General features: G+C 45.1%; 1 protein-coding gene across 4 annotated transcripts; it reads right to left on the minus strand.

Annotated features, from left to right (window-relative positions):
* Nucleotides 1-1,121: 1,121 nt before the first annotated feature.
* Nucleotides 1,122-6,326, minus strand: LOC123131845 (growth-regulating factor 3). Of its 4 annotated transcripts, XM_044551537.1 has the most exons (5): nt 5,860-6,300; nt 5,595-5,755; nt 4,596-4,695; nt 2,282-2,368; nt 1,129-1,510 (listed from the first exon to the last, which is right to left on the minus strand). In XM_044551537.1, the coding sequence occupies exons 1-5, from the start codon at nt 6,016-6,018 to the stop codon at nt 1,475-1,477; spliced, it is 543 nt and encodes a 180-aa protein (XP_044407472.1). In that variant the 5' UTR covers nt 6,019-6,300; the 3' UTR covers nt 1,129-1,474. The 4 variants fall into 4 exon arrangements, with proteins under 4 accessions (XP_044407471.1, XP_044407472.1, XP_044407473.1 ...); XM_044551536.1 differs by having other exon boundaries at nt 1,122-2,368; nt 5,860-6,326; XM_044551538.1 differs by lacking the exons at nt 1,129-1,510; nt 2,282-2,368 and adding an exon at nt 5,285-5,486 and having other exon boundaries at nt 4,386-4,695; nt 5,860-6,326.
* Nucleotides 6,327-18,258: the final 11,932 nt, after the last annotated feature.

An 18,258-nucleotide genomic window follows, 5' to 3' on the forward strand; every position in this document is an offset into this window, starting at 1 on the left:
GGTCAAGACATAAATATTGATATATTGGAACCCTATATTTGGATATCGGAAGTGTTTCGGGTGAAATCGGGATTTTACCGGAGTACCGGGAGGTTACCGGAACCCCCCGGGAGGTATATGGGCCTTAGTGGGCTTTAGTGGAAGAGAGGAGAGGTGGCCAGGGCTGGGCCGCGTGCCCCTCCCCCCTAGTCCGAATAGGACAAGGAGAGGGGGGCGGCGCCCCCCTTCCTTCTCTCTCTCCTCTTTCCCCCTCCCGAATCCTATTCCAACTAGGAAAGGGGGGAATCCTACTCCCGGTGGGAGTAGGACACCTCCTGGTGCGCCCTCCTCCTGGCCGGCCGCACCTCCCCTTGCTCCTTTATATACGGGGGCAGGGGGCACCTCTAGACACACAAGTTGATCCACGTGATCATATTCTTAGCCGTGTGCGGTGCCCCCTTCCACCATAATCCTCGATAATATTGTAGCGGTGCTTAGGCGAAGTCCTGCAACGGTAGTACATCAAGATCGTCACCACGCCGTCGTGCTGACAGAACTCTTCCCCGACACTTTGCTGGATCGGAGTCCGGGGATCGTCATCGAGCTGAACGTGTGCTAGAACTCGGAGGTGCCGTAGTTTCGGTGCTTGATCGATCGGGCCGTGAAGACGTACGACTACATCAACCGCGTTGTGCTAACGCTTCCGCTATCGGTCTACAAGGGTACGTACACTACAAGAAATATGTCAACTTGTGACCTTGACTATTGGTCACTGAAAGGTCATTGTTTTTCATTTGTGACATTTTTGTGACCAAAAACAGAAGGTCAAAAGCTGGCGGTCGTAAACTGAAATTAACGACCTTCTCTGTGAGAAGGTTGTAGACGTTTACGACCAAAATATGTCTATTGTTTTGTTTTGGTCACTAGCAGCCTCCCCAGACCACGTAGGCATCCAGCGTGGCAAGCTGATGTGGCACAAGAATCAGCCCGGTCCGATTCTGTGTTTTACATGAGCCAAGCCCAACAATTCAGCCTTTTTATATATTTTTCTGTCAATTTTTTATCGGCTTCATGGGCCAAGCCCAACAATTCAGCCTTGTTAGTTTTTGAGATTCATGCAATTTTTTTGGCCCTCGAGCTTTTTGCAGTCCATTTCTTTTTTTAAGACTTATCATTTCATTTTTGAAATTGTTCGATGCTTGTTGGTATGTGGCCTGTTTCAGCCCAATTATTTGTCCAGTTTGGCCCAAGCAGACTTTAGCCCAATCACACACATACATCCAACATTATTTCATTCAAATTAGGAAAACTCCCAGGTTTACATAACACAAAAAGAAAATATCTCCCAGGTTTACATAACACAAAAAATCATCTCAGGAATACATTTCCTTACACAGGAATATACAATAAGAAAATGATGGCACATCTGCTACTATCATAACAGCACAATGTACTTTTTTTAACGGAACAGTACAATGGATTTCATTTCTCTCTCTTATGCGACATGCTCCAGCTGCCACAACTTGCCATCCTACAATGAGAGAGATATAACATTAGTGGAGCAAACTGTTGTCCAGGCACATTAGTTTTATGAGAAAACTGATCCATGAAGCAAGACCAGAACACATTCTGCACAACTTTTGATAACACAATTTGGATTAAACAACAGATTATGCTTAGCTAACTTAGAAACAAGTACTGCCTATGATGCATGTCTATCTATGTGCATTGCATTTTACTTTGTTCAAAAGTAGAAGCTATATGTCCATTTTTCCAGGTTTGAAGCTACAAATCTAAAAGATAAAGTATAAGTTAACTGAATTGTGTTTTTTTAGATAATAACTGAATAGTGCACAGTAGAACCAATGTTTCATAATAAACAACTAGTGTTTGTGATGAAAACTTGACGTTACAATAAAACCACTGGCAAGGCTTTTTTGAGCCTAAATAAAGGATACTGCCTATTGAATTCTACAACAAACAGGTCAACTTCTGCAGTTCTAGAATTTCCACGAAATATGTTCTAGTATGCCTAAATATTCATCAACTCTTGTCATCGTATGAAAATAAAACCAGTGAACAGCACACCGTATTTGGATGCTATCTATACTAGTATGGAATGATGCCAGGTAAGACGATCTCAGCGAGGTGCACAGTTGTTTAGAAAGGAAAGCAGATTTGACTGAAGTACCAATTTTCAGAGTTTGCATAGCACCATAAACAGGCAACTGTAAATTACTAAATGTTGCCACACTAGAATGTTATCCAGAAAGAATGATACGAGGCAGGCGGCGTCCATTACCGACGATCTCGCCGAGGTGCATGGAGATGGAGTTGAGCTGGGCCAGAGGTCTTCCAGGCATATGTTGTTCACCTGATCACCACCTCCCTGCATGCCGCACACACACTGCAAGTTAGATTACATACAGACAGATTGTGTTTCTAATGCATACATACCACTAACAGAGACCGTGGTGTTCTAGGATGATGCATAGTCCATCTAACTAATCAATATCATATATGATGCAGAGTACTCCAGATGATGGAATACCTTTCAAAGTGAGGCATCCTTGGAATACTAGGTTGTTCTTATGCTATATAAAATAGAGTAAAAAAAACTAAGGTAATCATCCTAATCGAGGCAGCAGGGAAAAGGACATGTGAGCTAAAAAGCACGGACACGCCAGGAATCGCCGAACTGCCGTCCTGATACGCCGGGATACGGGGATACGCCGGGATACGCCAGGATATGCGAATTTTGGAGTATCCCCGAAATTCGAATTAAAAAAAGAAAAAACGATTGGGATACGCGGGGACATGTTAGGGATACGGCCTGGCCCAAAAACACCCCCGGCCCAGCCACGCCCAATATGTAACCCTATTTTGCAGGGTCTCAGCGTGCCCTAGAGATAAGGACGAGCTGCTCCCTGCCTCCTAGATCGAACAAAAGGAGCCGCCACCTTCTGGATTGAACTTGCCACCACCTGGACTCGCCGCCGCCGGCGCCGGCGACTCCTCCATCCAGCACCAGCACCAGCAGTCTCTCCTCGGCTCCTCGCAGCTGTAGGTAACCCAGCAGTCTCATTTGTTCAAGTGTTCATTGTCCTGCTAGTGCTAGTGCTCATTGTTGTGATGTGCTCGTACTTGTTGATAGGTAGCCAAACGGCATTGCAAATTGGGTAAGCAAAGCAAACATCTTTTTACTGTTTTCCATGTGTTCTTATTGTGGGACAGAATATATCTTCTACTCTTCTAATCTTCTTTATAATTTGTGTTTGATGTGTTTTGCAAGATGCAACTTGCAATGAGATGGGGGGACGAGGATCGATCAAGCACTTGATAAAAGAGACACAAAATGGGGCAGTACCCTAGTCTATTCTTTATTTTGATCTCTTTCTCTTTAATTTTCTGTCTTAACTCTATATTACATGGCATATTTTTATTTTATTTTATATATACTCGCCGTATCCCGGAATGGCTGTTTTTGGAAAATGCCGTATCCTGTATCCCCGTATGCGTATCCCCGTCTTTCCGTCCCCGTGTTCGTGCTTTTTAGCATGTGAGCAGGGCATGTATGCACATTTTGAAAAGAATGAACAGAGCCAACTAAAATCTGTGAGCATTAAAACTTGTGGGAAATTTGGTCAATCACATGAACAGGGCCTTTATGCACATTTTTCCCTACCAGTAGTCCAGTACCATTAGAAAGACAACAGATCGGCGGTATCATTTTAAAAACTTTGTTGTAAGGTTGCTGTTAGCTTTCTGCTCTGATTCAAGTTAACTTGGCACCTGTAAGATTTTTAAACACGTACTGTGGCTTCACACTAACTTGGGAGTAACCCATGAGGTCTGAAAGATTCAGAGTTAACAATCAACTCTGATTCAAATTCAGAATTCAGATTAGAAAATTTACATCATGATTTCTGTTTACATGTATGCATGATTCGTTCAATTTTTTGAAGTATAAGCGAAGATCCAGTATGTCCTACGCAAGAGGAAGCATGTCTTAAGGAAGAAGAAACAAAACAGAACAGAAGAGATACCACATGGTTACTTGCTCACTCCATCGAACTCATCCGTTTATCTTTCATTTCTATGATGAAAGTAGACTTGGGGTTATATGGTTTGAAACTCTGAATCAAGTGGCCAACAAATGGCTACTAGGTGAGCCAGTCAGTAATCGTGGCCGAGTCATTGATACTCATGTCAGTTGATCTATGAAATCCTACAGCATTCACACTACGCATCAGCATCCACTATGTTGAGCAGTTCACATTATCTTTGCACCTTGTGGCCAAATATCACATTGAGAGGTTCAATCTTTGCACCTCGTGGCCAAATATCAACAGCGCATGATACACATTATCTCCCTAAACTCTAAAGTTGTGCTAAAACTGGAGGTATAAACTGAAATAGAGTCCATTGATTAGTGATTATTGTATGAAAGTTCCTGCCTAAGCCCTGCATAGCCACATAGGCATAACACCAAACATCTGAGTTGCTCACAGTCAACCAATGCTAAGTATTGACTTGACCCACAGCATTCCGCACATACGGATAACAAGATCCAATTCTGTTACAGGTTGAAGGTTGAAGGTATGTATATTACATACTAGAGATGGCCGTCGTTTGCGACTGGGTCGGCGTCGGGACGGCGTGGTGATGCGGCGCCTGGAGGCCTTCGGACCACCACAACTAGCCTCTACTTGTGCTCTGTGTAATGTAATCGTTAGTTGCGATAGATGTATGTACAGCGTTGTTGACAACAAGTTTTGCACAGAACATTTAATAAAGGAAAAAACAATCTAATCTGAATGAGATGCACATTATAATATCATCACATCAATTAGCGCAGGAATAACCCCCATGACAAGGAAGGATAAATAAACTAACCCAACCCACCTCCTCTACTTTTTTAGCCTGGGCCAAGCAAAGAGTCAAACTCAACTAACGCAGGCCATCTAATCAAATCGAACCACATGAGGCTTCTTGAATCAAAACAAATAAATGAAAAGACCCACCAATACAGGAGATGCTAGATGGTAGTAGTAGGTGGTAGGAGAAAATATGGAACAGAGCACGGGCTTCTTGAATTAGAATAATGAGAACTTTGCACGACGAAATCTGAGGGAGCATTAACAAATGACTGGGAGCAATTAACAAAGAGACAACCTAGGGGGGTCGACTACACCTGAATCTCTCGACCTCAGTAATCAAGCTGAGCAAATCGCACGGGCGAATTGCTCAAAAAGCGTGCGTGTGGATTACAGAAGAAATACTCTACTGAGGTAGGAGAACGTACGGGCGTGGTGGTGGTAGAAGCACGAGGCGAGGGAGTCAAAGCCGCGGCGGATGGGGAGGCGGAGATCCGGCGGGACGGGGACGCCGGCAACGAGGTACTTGTAGATGAGCGCCTGCTGCTCCAACTCCTCGTACTGTGCCGCCGTGAAGGTCGCCGGCCTCGTCGCCCACCTCGTGCCGCTCATCGTGTGCTGCTGCTGCTGCTGGGGAGGGCGCTGATGATATAAATTACAGAGGAAAATAGAACATCTTGTTCGGTGGTAAGGCAGTAAACAAGGTGGGGAAGGTAGAGGAGGGAGCTGGGGAACGACCTTCTGTCGCGCGTCGGCGTGGTCGGGATGGACGACACCGTCATGGTCGAGCTTGAGGTCGGACTCGGCGATCTCCTCTTCAAGCTCGTCAGGCCCGGGTGTGGGGTCGTGCATGTCCTGGTCATCCTCCTCCTCCTCCTTGTCATCGTCGTCGATGTCGCCTGCCGGTTCAAATCCAACCCAAAAAAGGGGATCAGACAAGGAATTAGAGAGAGGATCGGGGCCGGGGAAGGGGAAGGGGAAGTCGAGTGGGAGAAGGGGTTACCTTGAGGACGTTGGCCATGGTGTGCCTGGGAGGGCGCGGATCAAGCTCGACGACGGCGCGGATCCGAAAGGCCCTCTGTGGCCGTGGCAGATCTGGCCGCGGACTGACCTCGTTGGCTCCAGCTGGCGCCATGGGAGAGTTGGAGAGGTGCGGCTCCATCTTTTCAGTGGTCGGAGAGCGGAGCTAAGAACGCGGAGGCGGCGGTGGTGATGAGGTGGTCGCGGAGCGGGTTGTCAGCGGGGAAGGCGAGGAGGAGCAGGCGCGCGGGCTCGAACGGCGGGAGCAAGTGGTCGGCCACAAAGGCGAGGAGGAGCGGCTTGAGGTGGGAGGGGAAGGGAGGTCGCGGCAGGATCGGCCGCCGTAGGGGGCGGTGGCGGAGGCAGTCCAATGGGGGGAGAGGGGAGAGGGGTTAGGGTTTGGGATTCGGGTCGTGGGCGAGGAGTGGTGTGCGGGGGAGAGGATGGGAGGGGGAGGAGCGGTGTGCGGTGGGTGAGTGGTGGCTTTCAGCCACTGACAGGTGGGCCCGCAAGGAATAGGCCCACATGTTAGTGTCATTAACGGCATGTGGTGTAGGTGAAGGAAGCTGCTTCCGGCTGGGTGTGGGTGGGGAGAGGGTGAGGGGTGTGGGCCGTTGGATCTGGCAGTATCCGAAGGTCTCTAATGCTTGATCCGCGTGACATGCCCGTAGACAAATCAAAACGAAGTGCAGGTTTTGATGACGTTATGACCATCTAAAATGGTCGTAATCAATTTTCCATTTTTTGAATGCCCAAAATGAGTCTTTTTTGTGTGAAGGATCTACCATATATTTGTTACAAAATTGGATCAAATCAATTTTATAAAATATTAGAACATATTTAATGCACAATTGACCAAATAGTTGGGTGTCAAAAGTTTCGAACCACCTCTGGTGAAAAACATAAATTTTCGCCAATTCAGCTCGAAGCGGGTCAAATTTGAACTGCAGATGCCTCATAGTTTGCTCTTTATTTTTTCCAAAAATTATTTCTAGGTACATAAGTATCTATTTAATCAGAGAAATATCAAAAGTTTTCCAAGATTCAACCACTAGCTAGGAACCGTCAAGCCCACGGTTTTGACCGCATTTTGAAACAGGCATAAAAAATTCAAAAATATCAAAAAATTGGAAAACCTTCGCATTGTGTCATTATATGTGACCAAGTTACCAGGAAAAATAATAAACTTGTAATACGAAAATTATTTTAAACAAATGTTCTCAGAAATGAGCTATCATGCGCGAAGATTCATGGCTTTCAAGCCAAATGATCAATCTTATGGCCACATTCATGGCATAGTTTGTTCAAATGATCTCATATTGTACACAAGGATGCATATTGAAATTCCAAACAATGTTGCCTAAGGGACTTTTTATTTTCTTTCCACGGAAAATTCATTTTCCATTTTCTGAGTGCCCGAATTGAGTTCTTTTTGTGAAGGACCTACCATATATTTGTTGTAAAATTGGACCAAATCATTTTTCTAAAATACTAGGCCATATTTGATTCACAATTTACCAAATGTTTGGGTGTCAAAAGCCTTGATCCACCTCTGGTGAAAAAGACAAATTCCCGCCGATTTAGTAGGAAGCGGGTCAAATTTGAACTGCACCTGCCTCATAGTTTGCTCTTTATTTTTTCAAAAAATCATTTCTAGATACATAAGTATCTATTTAATCAGAGAAACATCAAAAGTTTTCCAAGATTCAACCACTAGCTAGGAACGGTCATACCCGCTGTTTTGATCGAAATTCGAAACGGGCATAAAAAATTCAAAAAAATGAAAAAAAATGGAAAACCTTTGCATTGTTTCATTATATGTGACCAAGTTTCCAAGGGAAATAACAAACTTGTAATATGGCAATTATTTTAAAAAAGTGTTCTCAGAAATGAGCTATCATGCGTGAAGATTCAGGGCTTTCAAGCCAAATGATCAAACTTATGGCCACATTCATGGCATAGTTTGTTCAAATGATCTCATATTGTGCACAAGGGTGCATATTGGAATTCCAAACAATGTTGCCTAAGGGACTTTTTATTTTCTTTGCACGGAAAATCCATTTTTCATTTTCCGAGTGCCCGAATTGAGTTCTTTTTGTGAAGGACCTACCATATATTTGTTGCAAAATTGGAGAAAATCATTTTTCTAAAATACTAGGCCATATTTGATTCACAATTTACCAAATGTTTGGGTGTCAAAAGCCTTGATCCACCTCTGGTGAAAAAGACAAATTCCCGCCGATTCAGGAGGAAGCGGGTCAAATTTGAACTGCATCTGCCTCATAGTTTGCTCTTTATTTTTTCAAAAAATCATTTCTAGATACATAAGTATCTATTTAATCAGAGAAACATCAAAAGTTTTCCAAGATTCAACCACTAGCTAGGAACGGTCAAACCCGCCGTTTTGATCCAAATTCGAAACGGGCATAAAATTCAAAAAAATCAAAAAATTAGAAAACGTTCGCATTGTGTCATTATATGTGACCAAGTTTCCAGGAAAAATAAAAAACTTGTAATACGGCAATTATTTTAAAAAGTGTTCTCAGAAATGAGCTATCATGCGTGGAGATTCATGGTTTTCAAGCCAAATGATCAATCTTATGGCCACATTCATGGCATAGTTTGTTCAAATGATCTCATATTGTGCACAAGGGTGCATATTGGAATTCCAACCAATGTTTCCTAAGGGACTTCTTATTTTCTTTGCACCGAAAATTCATTTTCTATTTTTCGAGTGCCCGAATTGAGTTCTTTTTGTGAAGGACCTATCATATATTTTTTGCAAAATTGGACCAAATCATTTTTCTAAAATACTAGGCCATATTTTATTCACAATTTACCAAATGGTTCGGTGTCAAAAGCCTTGATCCACCTCTGGTGAACAAGACAAATTCCCGTCGATTTAGTAGGAAGCGGATCAAATTTGAACTGCATCTGCCTCATAGTTTGCTCTTTATTTTTTCAAAAAATCATTTCTAGATACATAAGTATCTATTTAATCATAGAAACATCAAAAGTTTTCCAAGATTCAACCACTAGCTAGGAACGGTCAAACCCGCCGTTTTGATCGAAATTCGAAACAGGCATAAAAAATTCAAAAAAAAGTCAAAAAATTGGAAAACGTTCGCATTGTGTCATTATATGTGACCAAGTTTTCGGGAAAAATAATAAACTTGTAATACGTCAATTATTTTAAAAAAGTGTTCTCAGAAATGAGCTATCATGCGTGAAGATTCAGGGCTTTCAAGCCAAATGATCAAACTTATGGCCACATTCATGGCATAGTTTGTTCAAATGATCTCATATTGTGCACAAGGGTGCATATTGGAATTCCAAACAATGTTGCCTAAGGGACTTTTTATTTTCTTTGCACGGAAAATCCATTTTTCATTTTCCGAGTGCTCGAATTGAGTTCTTTTTGTGAAGGAGCTACCATATATTTGTTGCAAAATTGGACCAAATTATTTTTATAAAATATGAGGCCATATTTAATGCATAATTGACAAAATGGTTTGGTGTCAAAAGTTTTGATCCACCACTTGTGAAAAAGACAAATTTCTGCCGATTTAGTAGGAAGCGGGTCAATTTTGAACTGTATCTACCATATTGTTTGCTCTTTATTTTTCCAAAAATCATTTCTAGTTACATAAGTATCTATTTAATCATAAATACATGGTTTGGTGGCGATACGTCGAGGTTTGGATGTGGCCCAGGGCCTCAACTCCAAAGCGCGTAAACTCACATGCCCGCCGCGTGGTCACCACGTGACCTTGGTGTTGACATGCGTTCTGGGAGGCCTAGGCATATTTAGTGGGTTGGGCACTCCCCAGGTAGGTGCTAGGAAGAAAATTACAACAGAAGAATCTCACAAGGAGACTGACCTATGCTCAAAGATGAATTAGCAGCCAAGTGTTTGATTAGCGGTTCGGGAAATGCACATGGCCAATGGGCGTGAATTTTGGCTGAGGATGATAATATACTAAGGAGAATGTCTTCACAAATTTTTAGCTCAAAAGGAGGATCCTAGGTGGTACTTTCTTTGCAAAGTACCACGCTGGACAAAAATATGAATGTTGAAGCTGGGCTCAAAATAATGAATGGATTTAGCTAAAATTTGGTGGAGGATGGTTATTTGGGCATAGGAAAGCATTGTAGAAAATTGATACCATTTGGACATGCCAATGTAGTACTTCCTTCACAATGCTCTTCTATGGACAGAAACTTGGGAAAACTAGTGAGAGAGATTGGATGAATGAGATGAGCTCAAAATTGGTGTAGGTAAGTTACATAGGTTTGGTCATGCGCTGATAAATTTTCAGATCATTTGGGTAAACCTAGCTAGTACTTACTTCAAAAGGCTTCTCTCGAGGTAGAAACTTTGGAAATTTCCTGAGAAAGATTTACTAGGAAAATTGAGCTGAATATTATCATGTGGCAATGATTTGGGTATGGAAGAGTGCCCAAAAAATTTGAGGGTAATAGGAGGGGTCTAGATAACACTTGCTTTGCAACGTGCCAATTTGGCCATAAAATATAAATTGAACATGGGCTCACATAGATGATTTTACTGAGCTGCGATTTGGAGGAGGGTGATAATTTGGGCATATGAAGGAACTGTATAAATTTCATGTCATTTCGATATATAAAAAAGGTACTTCCTTCACAATGCTTCTAGGTGGACAAAAACTTTGGAAATTTGCCGAGGAAGATTTGCTAGGCAAATGGAGCTTAATTTTGTCATGCGGTAATGATTTGGATAGGAAAGAGTTCCCAAAAATTCTGAGGGCAATCAAGTATATATAAATAGCACTTCCTTCATAAAGTGTTGTTGTGAATAGAATAGGAAAATGAATATTGTTGAATTAGTTTTGAACTAGGCAAGGAAGGATTTTTACATATTTGATGAAGATATGACCCAAAAAATTTATGTGATTTTTTTGGGAATTTTGGGAATGACAGAAATATAGGTTGCTTCACAACCTAGGGCAAAAATTGACACATGGACATGACACATAGGCAAAATTGATGAGGTGGCGCCAAGTCATACCAATCCACCACAATTTACAAGGTTATGACCATCTATATTGGTCATGATCATCTAGAAATAAGGCAGCGGACTAGTGCTGTCTGCTTTATGATCATTTCGTGTAAGGAAATTACGACCTTTCTGACCAAAATGGTCGCAATGGTTTAGGGTTTGGAGCCCCCCGAACAGCTTTTGACCAATTGGTCTCAAATGGTCATAGATCTATGACCAATTCTTCCAGGGTCACTGAAAGAAGGTCACTAGTTGACATATTTCTTGTAGTGGTAGATCACACTCTCCCCTCTCGTTGCTATGCATCACCATGATCTTGCGTGTGCGTAGGAATTTTTTTGAAATTACTACGTTCCCCAACAGTGGTAACAGAGCCTAGGTTTTATGTGTTGATGTTATATGCACAAGTAGAACACAAGTGAGTTGTGGGCGACATAAGTCATACTGCTTACCAGCATGTCATACTTTGGTTCGGCGGTATTGTTGGACGAAGCGGCCCGGACCGACATTACGCGTACGCTTATGCGAGACCGGTTCTCCCGACGTGCTTTGCACAAAGGTGGCTAGCGGGTGACAGTTTCTCCAACTTTAGTTGAACCGAGTGTGGCTACGCCCGGTCCTTGCGAAGGTTAAAACAGCATCAACTTGACAAACTATCGTTGTGGTTTTGATGCGTAGGTAAGATTGGTTCTTGATTAAGCCCGTAGCAGCCACGTAAAACTTGCAACAACAAAGTAGAGGACGTCTAACTTGTTTTTGCAGGGCATGTGGTGATGTGATATGGTCAAGACATGATGCTAAATTTTATTGTATGAGATGATCATGTTTTGTAACCGAGTTATCGGCAACTGGCAGGAGCCATATGGTTGTCGCTTTATTGTATGCAATGCAATCGCGCTGTAATGCTTTACTTTATCACTAAGCGGTAGCGATAGTCGTGGAAGCATAAGATTGGCGAGACGACAACGATGCTACGATGGAGATCAAGGTGTCGCGTCGGTGATGATGGTGATCACGACGGTGCTTCGAAGATGGAGATCACAAGCACAAGATGATGATGGCCATATCATATCACTTATATTGATTGCATGTGATGTTTATCTTTTATGCATCTTATCTTGCTTTGATTGACGGTAGCATTATAAGATGATCTCTCACTAATTATCAAGAAGTGTTCTCCCTGAGTATGCACCGTTGCGAAAGTTCTTCGTGCTGAGACACCACGTGATGATCGGGTGTGATAGGCTCTACGTTCAAATACAATGGGTGCAAAATAGTTGCACACGCGAAATACTCAGGTTATACTTGATGAGCCAAGCATATACAGATATGGCCTCGGAACACGGAGACCGAAAGGTCGAGCGTGAATCATATAGTAGATATGATCAACATAGTGATGTTCACTAATGAAACTACTCCATCTCACGTGATGATCGGACATGGTTTAGTTGATTTGGATCACGTAATCACTTAGAGGATTAGAGGGATGTCTATCTAAGTGGGAGTTCTTTAAGTAATATGATTAATTGAACCTAAATTTATCATGAACTTAGTACCTGATAGTATCTTGCTTGTTTATGTTTGATTGTAGATAGATGGCCCGTGCTGTTGTTCCATTGAATTTTAATGCGTTCCTTGAGAAAGCAAAGTTGAAAGATGATGGTAGCTGAGGGAGTCCTGGATTAGGGGGTGTTCGGGTAGCCGGACTATACCTTCAGCCGGACTCCTGGACTATGAAGATACAAGATTGAAGACTACGTCCCGTGTCCGGATGGGACTTTCCTTGGCGTGGAAGGCAAGCTTGGCAATGCGGATATTCAAGGTCTCCTACCATTGTAACCGACTCTATGTAACCCTAACACCATCTGGTGTCTATATAAAACCGGAGGGTTTTAGTCCGTAGGAAAACTTTCATCAACTCCATAGACAACAATCATACCATAGGCTAGCTTCTAGGGTTTAGCCTCCTCGATCTCGTGGTAGATCTACTCTTGTACTACCCATATCATCAATATTAATCAAGCAGGACGTAGGGTTTTATCTCCATCAAGAGGGCCCAAACCTGGGTAAAACATTGTGTTCCCTGCCTCCTGTTACCATCCGGCCTAGACGCACAGTTCGGGACCCCCTACCCGAGATCCGCCGGTTTTGACACCGACATTGGTGCTTTCATTGAGAGTTACTCTGTGTCGTCGCCGTTAGGCCCGATGGCTCCTTTGATCATCAGTAGCGATGCGGGCCAGGGTGAGACTTTTCTCCCCGGACAGATCTTCATCTTCGGCGGCTTCGCTCTGCGGGCCAATTCTCGTGGCCACTTGGAACAGATCGAAAGCTATGCCCCTGGCCATCAAGTCAGGTTTGGAAGCTTAAACTACACGGCTGACATCCGCGGAGACTTGATCTTCGACGGGTTCGAGCCACGGCCAAGCGCGCCGCACTATCTCGAGGGGCAGGATCTAGCTCTGCCTCCGGACAGTGTCCTGGAGGCCGCTCATGCATCGGTTCCGACCTCTAACTCGGAGCCTATTGCGCCAATCGAGGACGAGCAGTTGGACGCCACCTCGGGGGCTGCGATCTCAAAGGCGATCGAGCCGAATGCTAGCCCCGTACTCTGCATGACCCGTGACTCCGAGGATCCGGACTCCTCCCCGGACTCCGAACCCCCCGCGCCCCTGCCAATCGAATCCGATCGGGCGCCGATAATGGAGTTCACCGCCGCAGACATCTTTCAACACTCGCCTTTCGGCGTCATCCTGAATTCTCTTAAGTCTCTTTCTTTATCAGGAGAGCCCTGGCCGGATTATGGTCAGCAAGGATGGGACATGGACGATGAAGAAATTCAAAGCCCACCCACCACCCACTTGGTAGCCATTGTCGACAATTTAAATGACGTGCTCAACTTCGACTCCGGAGACATCGACAGCATGAATAACGATGCAGGAGATATCGACGAACCAACGCCCATAGGGCATTGGACAGCCACCTCATCTCACGATGTGTACATGGTGGATACCCCTAAAGGAAGCGACAACAAGGAAAAAGGGGAAGGAACGGGAGATAGACCCCCCAAAAAGCAATCAAAGCGTCGGCGTAAACGCCGACCCAAGCCCCGCCTCGATAAAAACCCAGCCACAGAGCAGGACGAGCAGGCCTTAGAGCAACCGTCCGAACATGGCAACGCGGATGGAGAAACCGAACATCCCTCCTTCGGCGAAAACGGCATTCTGGACGACCTCACGCCGGATAAACCCATGGAGCAGAAGAATCTCCATGAGAGGCTCGTTGCAACTGCACGTAGCCTGAAAAAGCAGAAGCGGAAGCTAAAAACATCGAAGATGCACTCCAGATTAGATGGAGCAAAGTAATCAATACCGCAGATAAATACGGCGACAGTCGCCGCACTAAAAGCTATCCGAAAAGAAAGCTACTGCCTGAATTCGACGAAGAGGCCCTAGAGCCCTCGCATTCAAAAAATGAGAAAGCCACACGGTCGGATAGACGACCCCATAAAGCGGCAAGCGGCGCCGCACTTAAATCGGCATGCGACCCACTTAAGGATTCGCACCATGGCCCAGTCAGGTCCATTTATGGGCCAAGAAAGCAAGCTCTCGCAAGCAATGCAATAAAGCCATCATCCGAATCCGGCACACCCAAATACAGGGGCGCCGCACACCGTCTATGTTTCACCAATGAGGTCCTGGACTATGAATTTCCAGAGGGATTCAAACCCGTAAATATAGAGGCATATGATGGAACAACAGACCCTGGAGTCTAGATCGAGGATTATATCCTCCACATACACATGGCTAGAGGAGATGATCTCCACGCCATAAATATTTACCCCTTAAGCTTAAAGGGCCAGCCCGGCATTGGCTCAAAAGCCTTCCTGAAAACACAATTGGAAGTTGGGAAGAGCTCGAGGATGCTTTCCGAGCAAATTTTCAAGGGACTTATGTCCGCCCTCCGGATGCAGACGATCTTAGTCACATAACTCAACAACCCGGAGAATCAGCTTGGCAGTTCTGGAATAGATTCCTCACTAAAAAGAATCAGATAGTCGACTGTCCGGATGCCGAAGCCTTAGCAGCTTTCAGGCATAACGTCCGAGACGAATGGCTCGCCAGACACCTCGGCCAAGAAAAGCCAAGAACAATGGCCGCACTAACATACCTCATGACCCGCTTTTGTGCAGGGGAGGACAGCTGGTTGGCAAGGTGCAGCCCCAGCGACCCAAGTACATCCGAAACCAGGGATGGAAACGGAAAACCGCGACGCAACAAGGACCATCGCCGGACTAAGGATAAAAGTCCGAAGAGCACGGCAGTCAATGCCGGATTCAAAAGCTCACGACAAAATGAGGCAAAATCGCCCCCCCCCCAGGATAACAGGGACGATCCATCCAACCTAAATAAAATCCTGGATAGGATATGTCAGATACACAGTACTCCCGGGAAGCCTGCTAACCATACCCACAGAGACTGTTGGGTTTTCAAACAATCCGGCAGACTCAATGCCGAACACAAGGGGCTCGACACACCAAGCGAAGACGAGGACAAACCCCAAAAGCAGAGCACCAGGAAACAAAAGAACTTCCCACAAGAAGTAAAAACAGTGAACTTACTTCACATAACAAAACGTACGGCGCCCGTAAAGGTACGCACCACACGGCCCATCCCCAAAGGGTCCTGCCACTGGTTGTCAAAACCGATCACCTTCGACCAGCTAGATTATTCTAGAAATGTCAAGAATGCAGGCTGGACTGCCTTGATACTCGATCCAATAATTGGCGGACTCCAGTTTTCAAATGTCCTTATGGACGGCGGCAGTGGACTAAACCTGATATATCAGGATACAATCCAGCACATGAGGATAAACCCAGCAAGAATCCGCCGCAGCAAAACCTCCTTTCAAGGGGTAATACCTGGTCCGGACACCCGTTGTATGGGTTGTCTCCGACTCGAAGTCATATTCGGCTCTGCCGATAACTTCCGCCGCGAAAAGCTGACCTTCCATATCGTCCCGTTCTCAAGTCGCTATCAAGCACTATTGGGACGCGAAGCTTTCGCTCGCTTTAATGCAATACCGCATTATGCATCTCTTACGCTTAAGATGCCCGGTCCACGAGGCATCATCTCTTTGAAGGGGAAGCACTAAAGTGCGCCTCCCCAAGCGGAGGACTGTGCGGCCGCCTTGACAGCCCCACAGCAAAATGGCCTCACCGGCCAAAAAACTTCAAAATAGGTCATTAAAGACCACGAACGCGGATAGACGAGTTCAGTACAAAATCATTGATGCAGGCTTAGTGGCCATATACCCCCGCACTAGGGGCTCCATGCATATACAATAAGAGACAATAAAGCTCAATTTTATATATTTTACTTTACACTTTGTTTATTTTAAACCCTTTCGGCATGACCCGTTTTCAACTCAGTTCCTCTCTTTTACAGATGAACGTCGTGCGGCGCCCGTCCAGGATACGGCACAACGGAGACACAGGCGCAGACGTGAAGTAGGGACCCGTCCTAAAGGATTCTTTTTAGATTAAGACCCTGCATAAACCTTTTTTACTGTCTCTTGTTGCTACACATCCCTTGGTTTTTCTGGTATAACCAAGGAGGAGGCTGGCGTCTTGGCATGTGGCCACGTCAGAATTTTCGCACGTACCTGGACACTAGGGGCTTTTTTAATGAAGAGTGTTGTTTGGCCCGCACTCATAAAGACCGAACGCCTTAGGGAGTGTTCGGCGTCGCGAGTTTTGGCATTATATGCATCAGCTCCGAATCATGTCTTTGATCAAATGTTGGGTTGCCCGGCTCCCGAGTTCGGCTACCTTACGTTCCGCTCTATCGGCTAAGGTAGCACCAGGAGAACTACTACGATTGTGCCTCCGGTTCGGCCAGGGCGAGCACCTTAGTAGAGAAAGCCGAAAACTGACCGTCATGATGTAGCGTGAGACTGGTCAGCCACTCGATGACCTATCGGAATCTATCGGATTCCTCCGCTTTAACGAAGGGCCGCTTCCCGGTCAGGCACATACGCGCCCCGAATTCGGACGAGCGCAGTTGCCACCAAGGAGCTACCTAAAGAGTCTCATTTTCAAACTCCTATGGCTAAGTGAAAGTGTTAAAGCATTATAGTCCGGTTGCCTGGCCCGCTGCGCTATCACCTCCTTTGTAGGACCAAGACGTTGGGCTAAGTGTGAAAATGCGTTTTCTGCGAGCACCCCCGCACTATGTGCGTGGGGGCTGAAGCCAACGACTGCCATCTTTCCGATTCTATACATACATACATACATATATATATATATATATATATATATATATATATATATATATATATATATCTTAAAACGGCCGCATAGAAGGTGTTTACAATACTTGAGGCACAAGTATAAAAAAGACCACTATAGTTTATCAAAATATTACTTTGTAATTACATATGATATCATAACATAGCATCTTTCGAGCACTGCATCTCTATTACACGAGCGCCTTCAAGGACTTCCTGAAAATAGTGCCCGGAGGGTACTCGGCTTTTGTCCGAATCTTGGGACGCAACAACGGTGGTCTCCATCTCCGCCCAGTATGTCTTAACACGGTCAAGAGCCATCCGTGCGCTCTCTATGCATGCTGACCTCTTCATTGCATTTATACGCGGCACCGCGTCAAGGAATTGCTGCACCAAGCCGAAATAGCTCTTCGGCTCCGATCTCCCCGGCCACAGATAACCCATGACGTACTTCATGGCGAGTCCGGACAACCTATTCAGTTCGGCCCATTGAGCCAAACGATCGTCCACTGCTAGTGGACGCTCTGGATTGTGAAACTGCGACCAGAAAAGCTTTTCCACTTCGCGATCCTTCTGATCTCGAAAGTGTTCGGTCGCATCAGCAGCACTCGCTGCCAAGTCCAGATAGGCATCCTCCACACTCCACATTCGGTCCAACGGAGCAAACTTCGGATCGCAAAATCTCCTTCGCAGCATAAAGGGCTTTCCAGCCGCAATCTGTTCGGCCTGACGCAGCTCCTCCTTCACAGCTCTCATCGCAGAGCGTGCGTCCTTGACATTGGCAGCGGCCTTCTCTAAGTCCGTCTGTTTCGCCTGGTCTTCTTTTTCAAGAAGTCTGCAACGGTATGTAGCGCTTTTTAACCTTTCGGCCACCTCGGCCATCTCTTCCTTGCTTCGGCAATGAGCAGCCTGTTCGGCTCTCAACTCTTCAAGGGCTTTCTTGGTGGCCGCATCACTTTCGCTGGCTTGTTCTTTAGCTCGGGCAAGTTCTGCCCTAAGACTCTCCACGGCGGCCCCACCATTTGCGTCAAGCACACTCATCGTAAGACACAGGCA

This window comes from Triticum aestivum, chromosome 6A (genome assembly GCF_018294505.1).
Source record: "Triticum aestivum cultivar Chinese Spring chromosome 6A, IWGSC CS RefSeq v2.1, whole genome shotgun sequence".
Classification (NCBI taxonomy): Eukaryota; Viridiplantae; Streptophyta; class Magnoliopsida; order Poales; family Poaceae; genus Triticum; species Triticum aestivum.

Coding starts and splice junctions, on each gene's coding strand:
- LOC123131845 (XM_044551536.1), bottom strand. CDS start 6,018: ATGGAGCCGCACCTCTCCAACTCTCCCATGGCGCCAGCTGGAGCCAAC. Junction 5,756..5,859: donor CCATGGCCAACGTCCTCAAG/GTAACCCCTTCT, acceptor TTGAACCGGCAG/GCGACATCGACGACGATGAC. Junction 4,696..5,594: donor ACGCCGACGCGCGACAGAAG/GTCGTTCCCCAG, acceptor TACATTACACAG/AGCACAAGTAGAGGCTAGTT.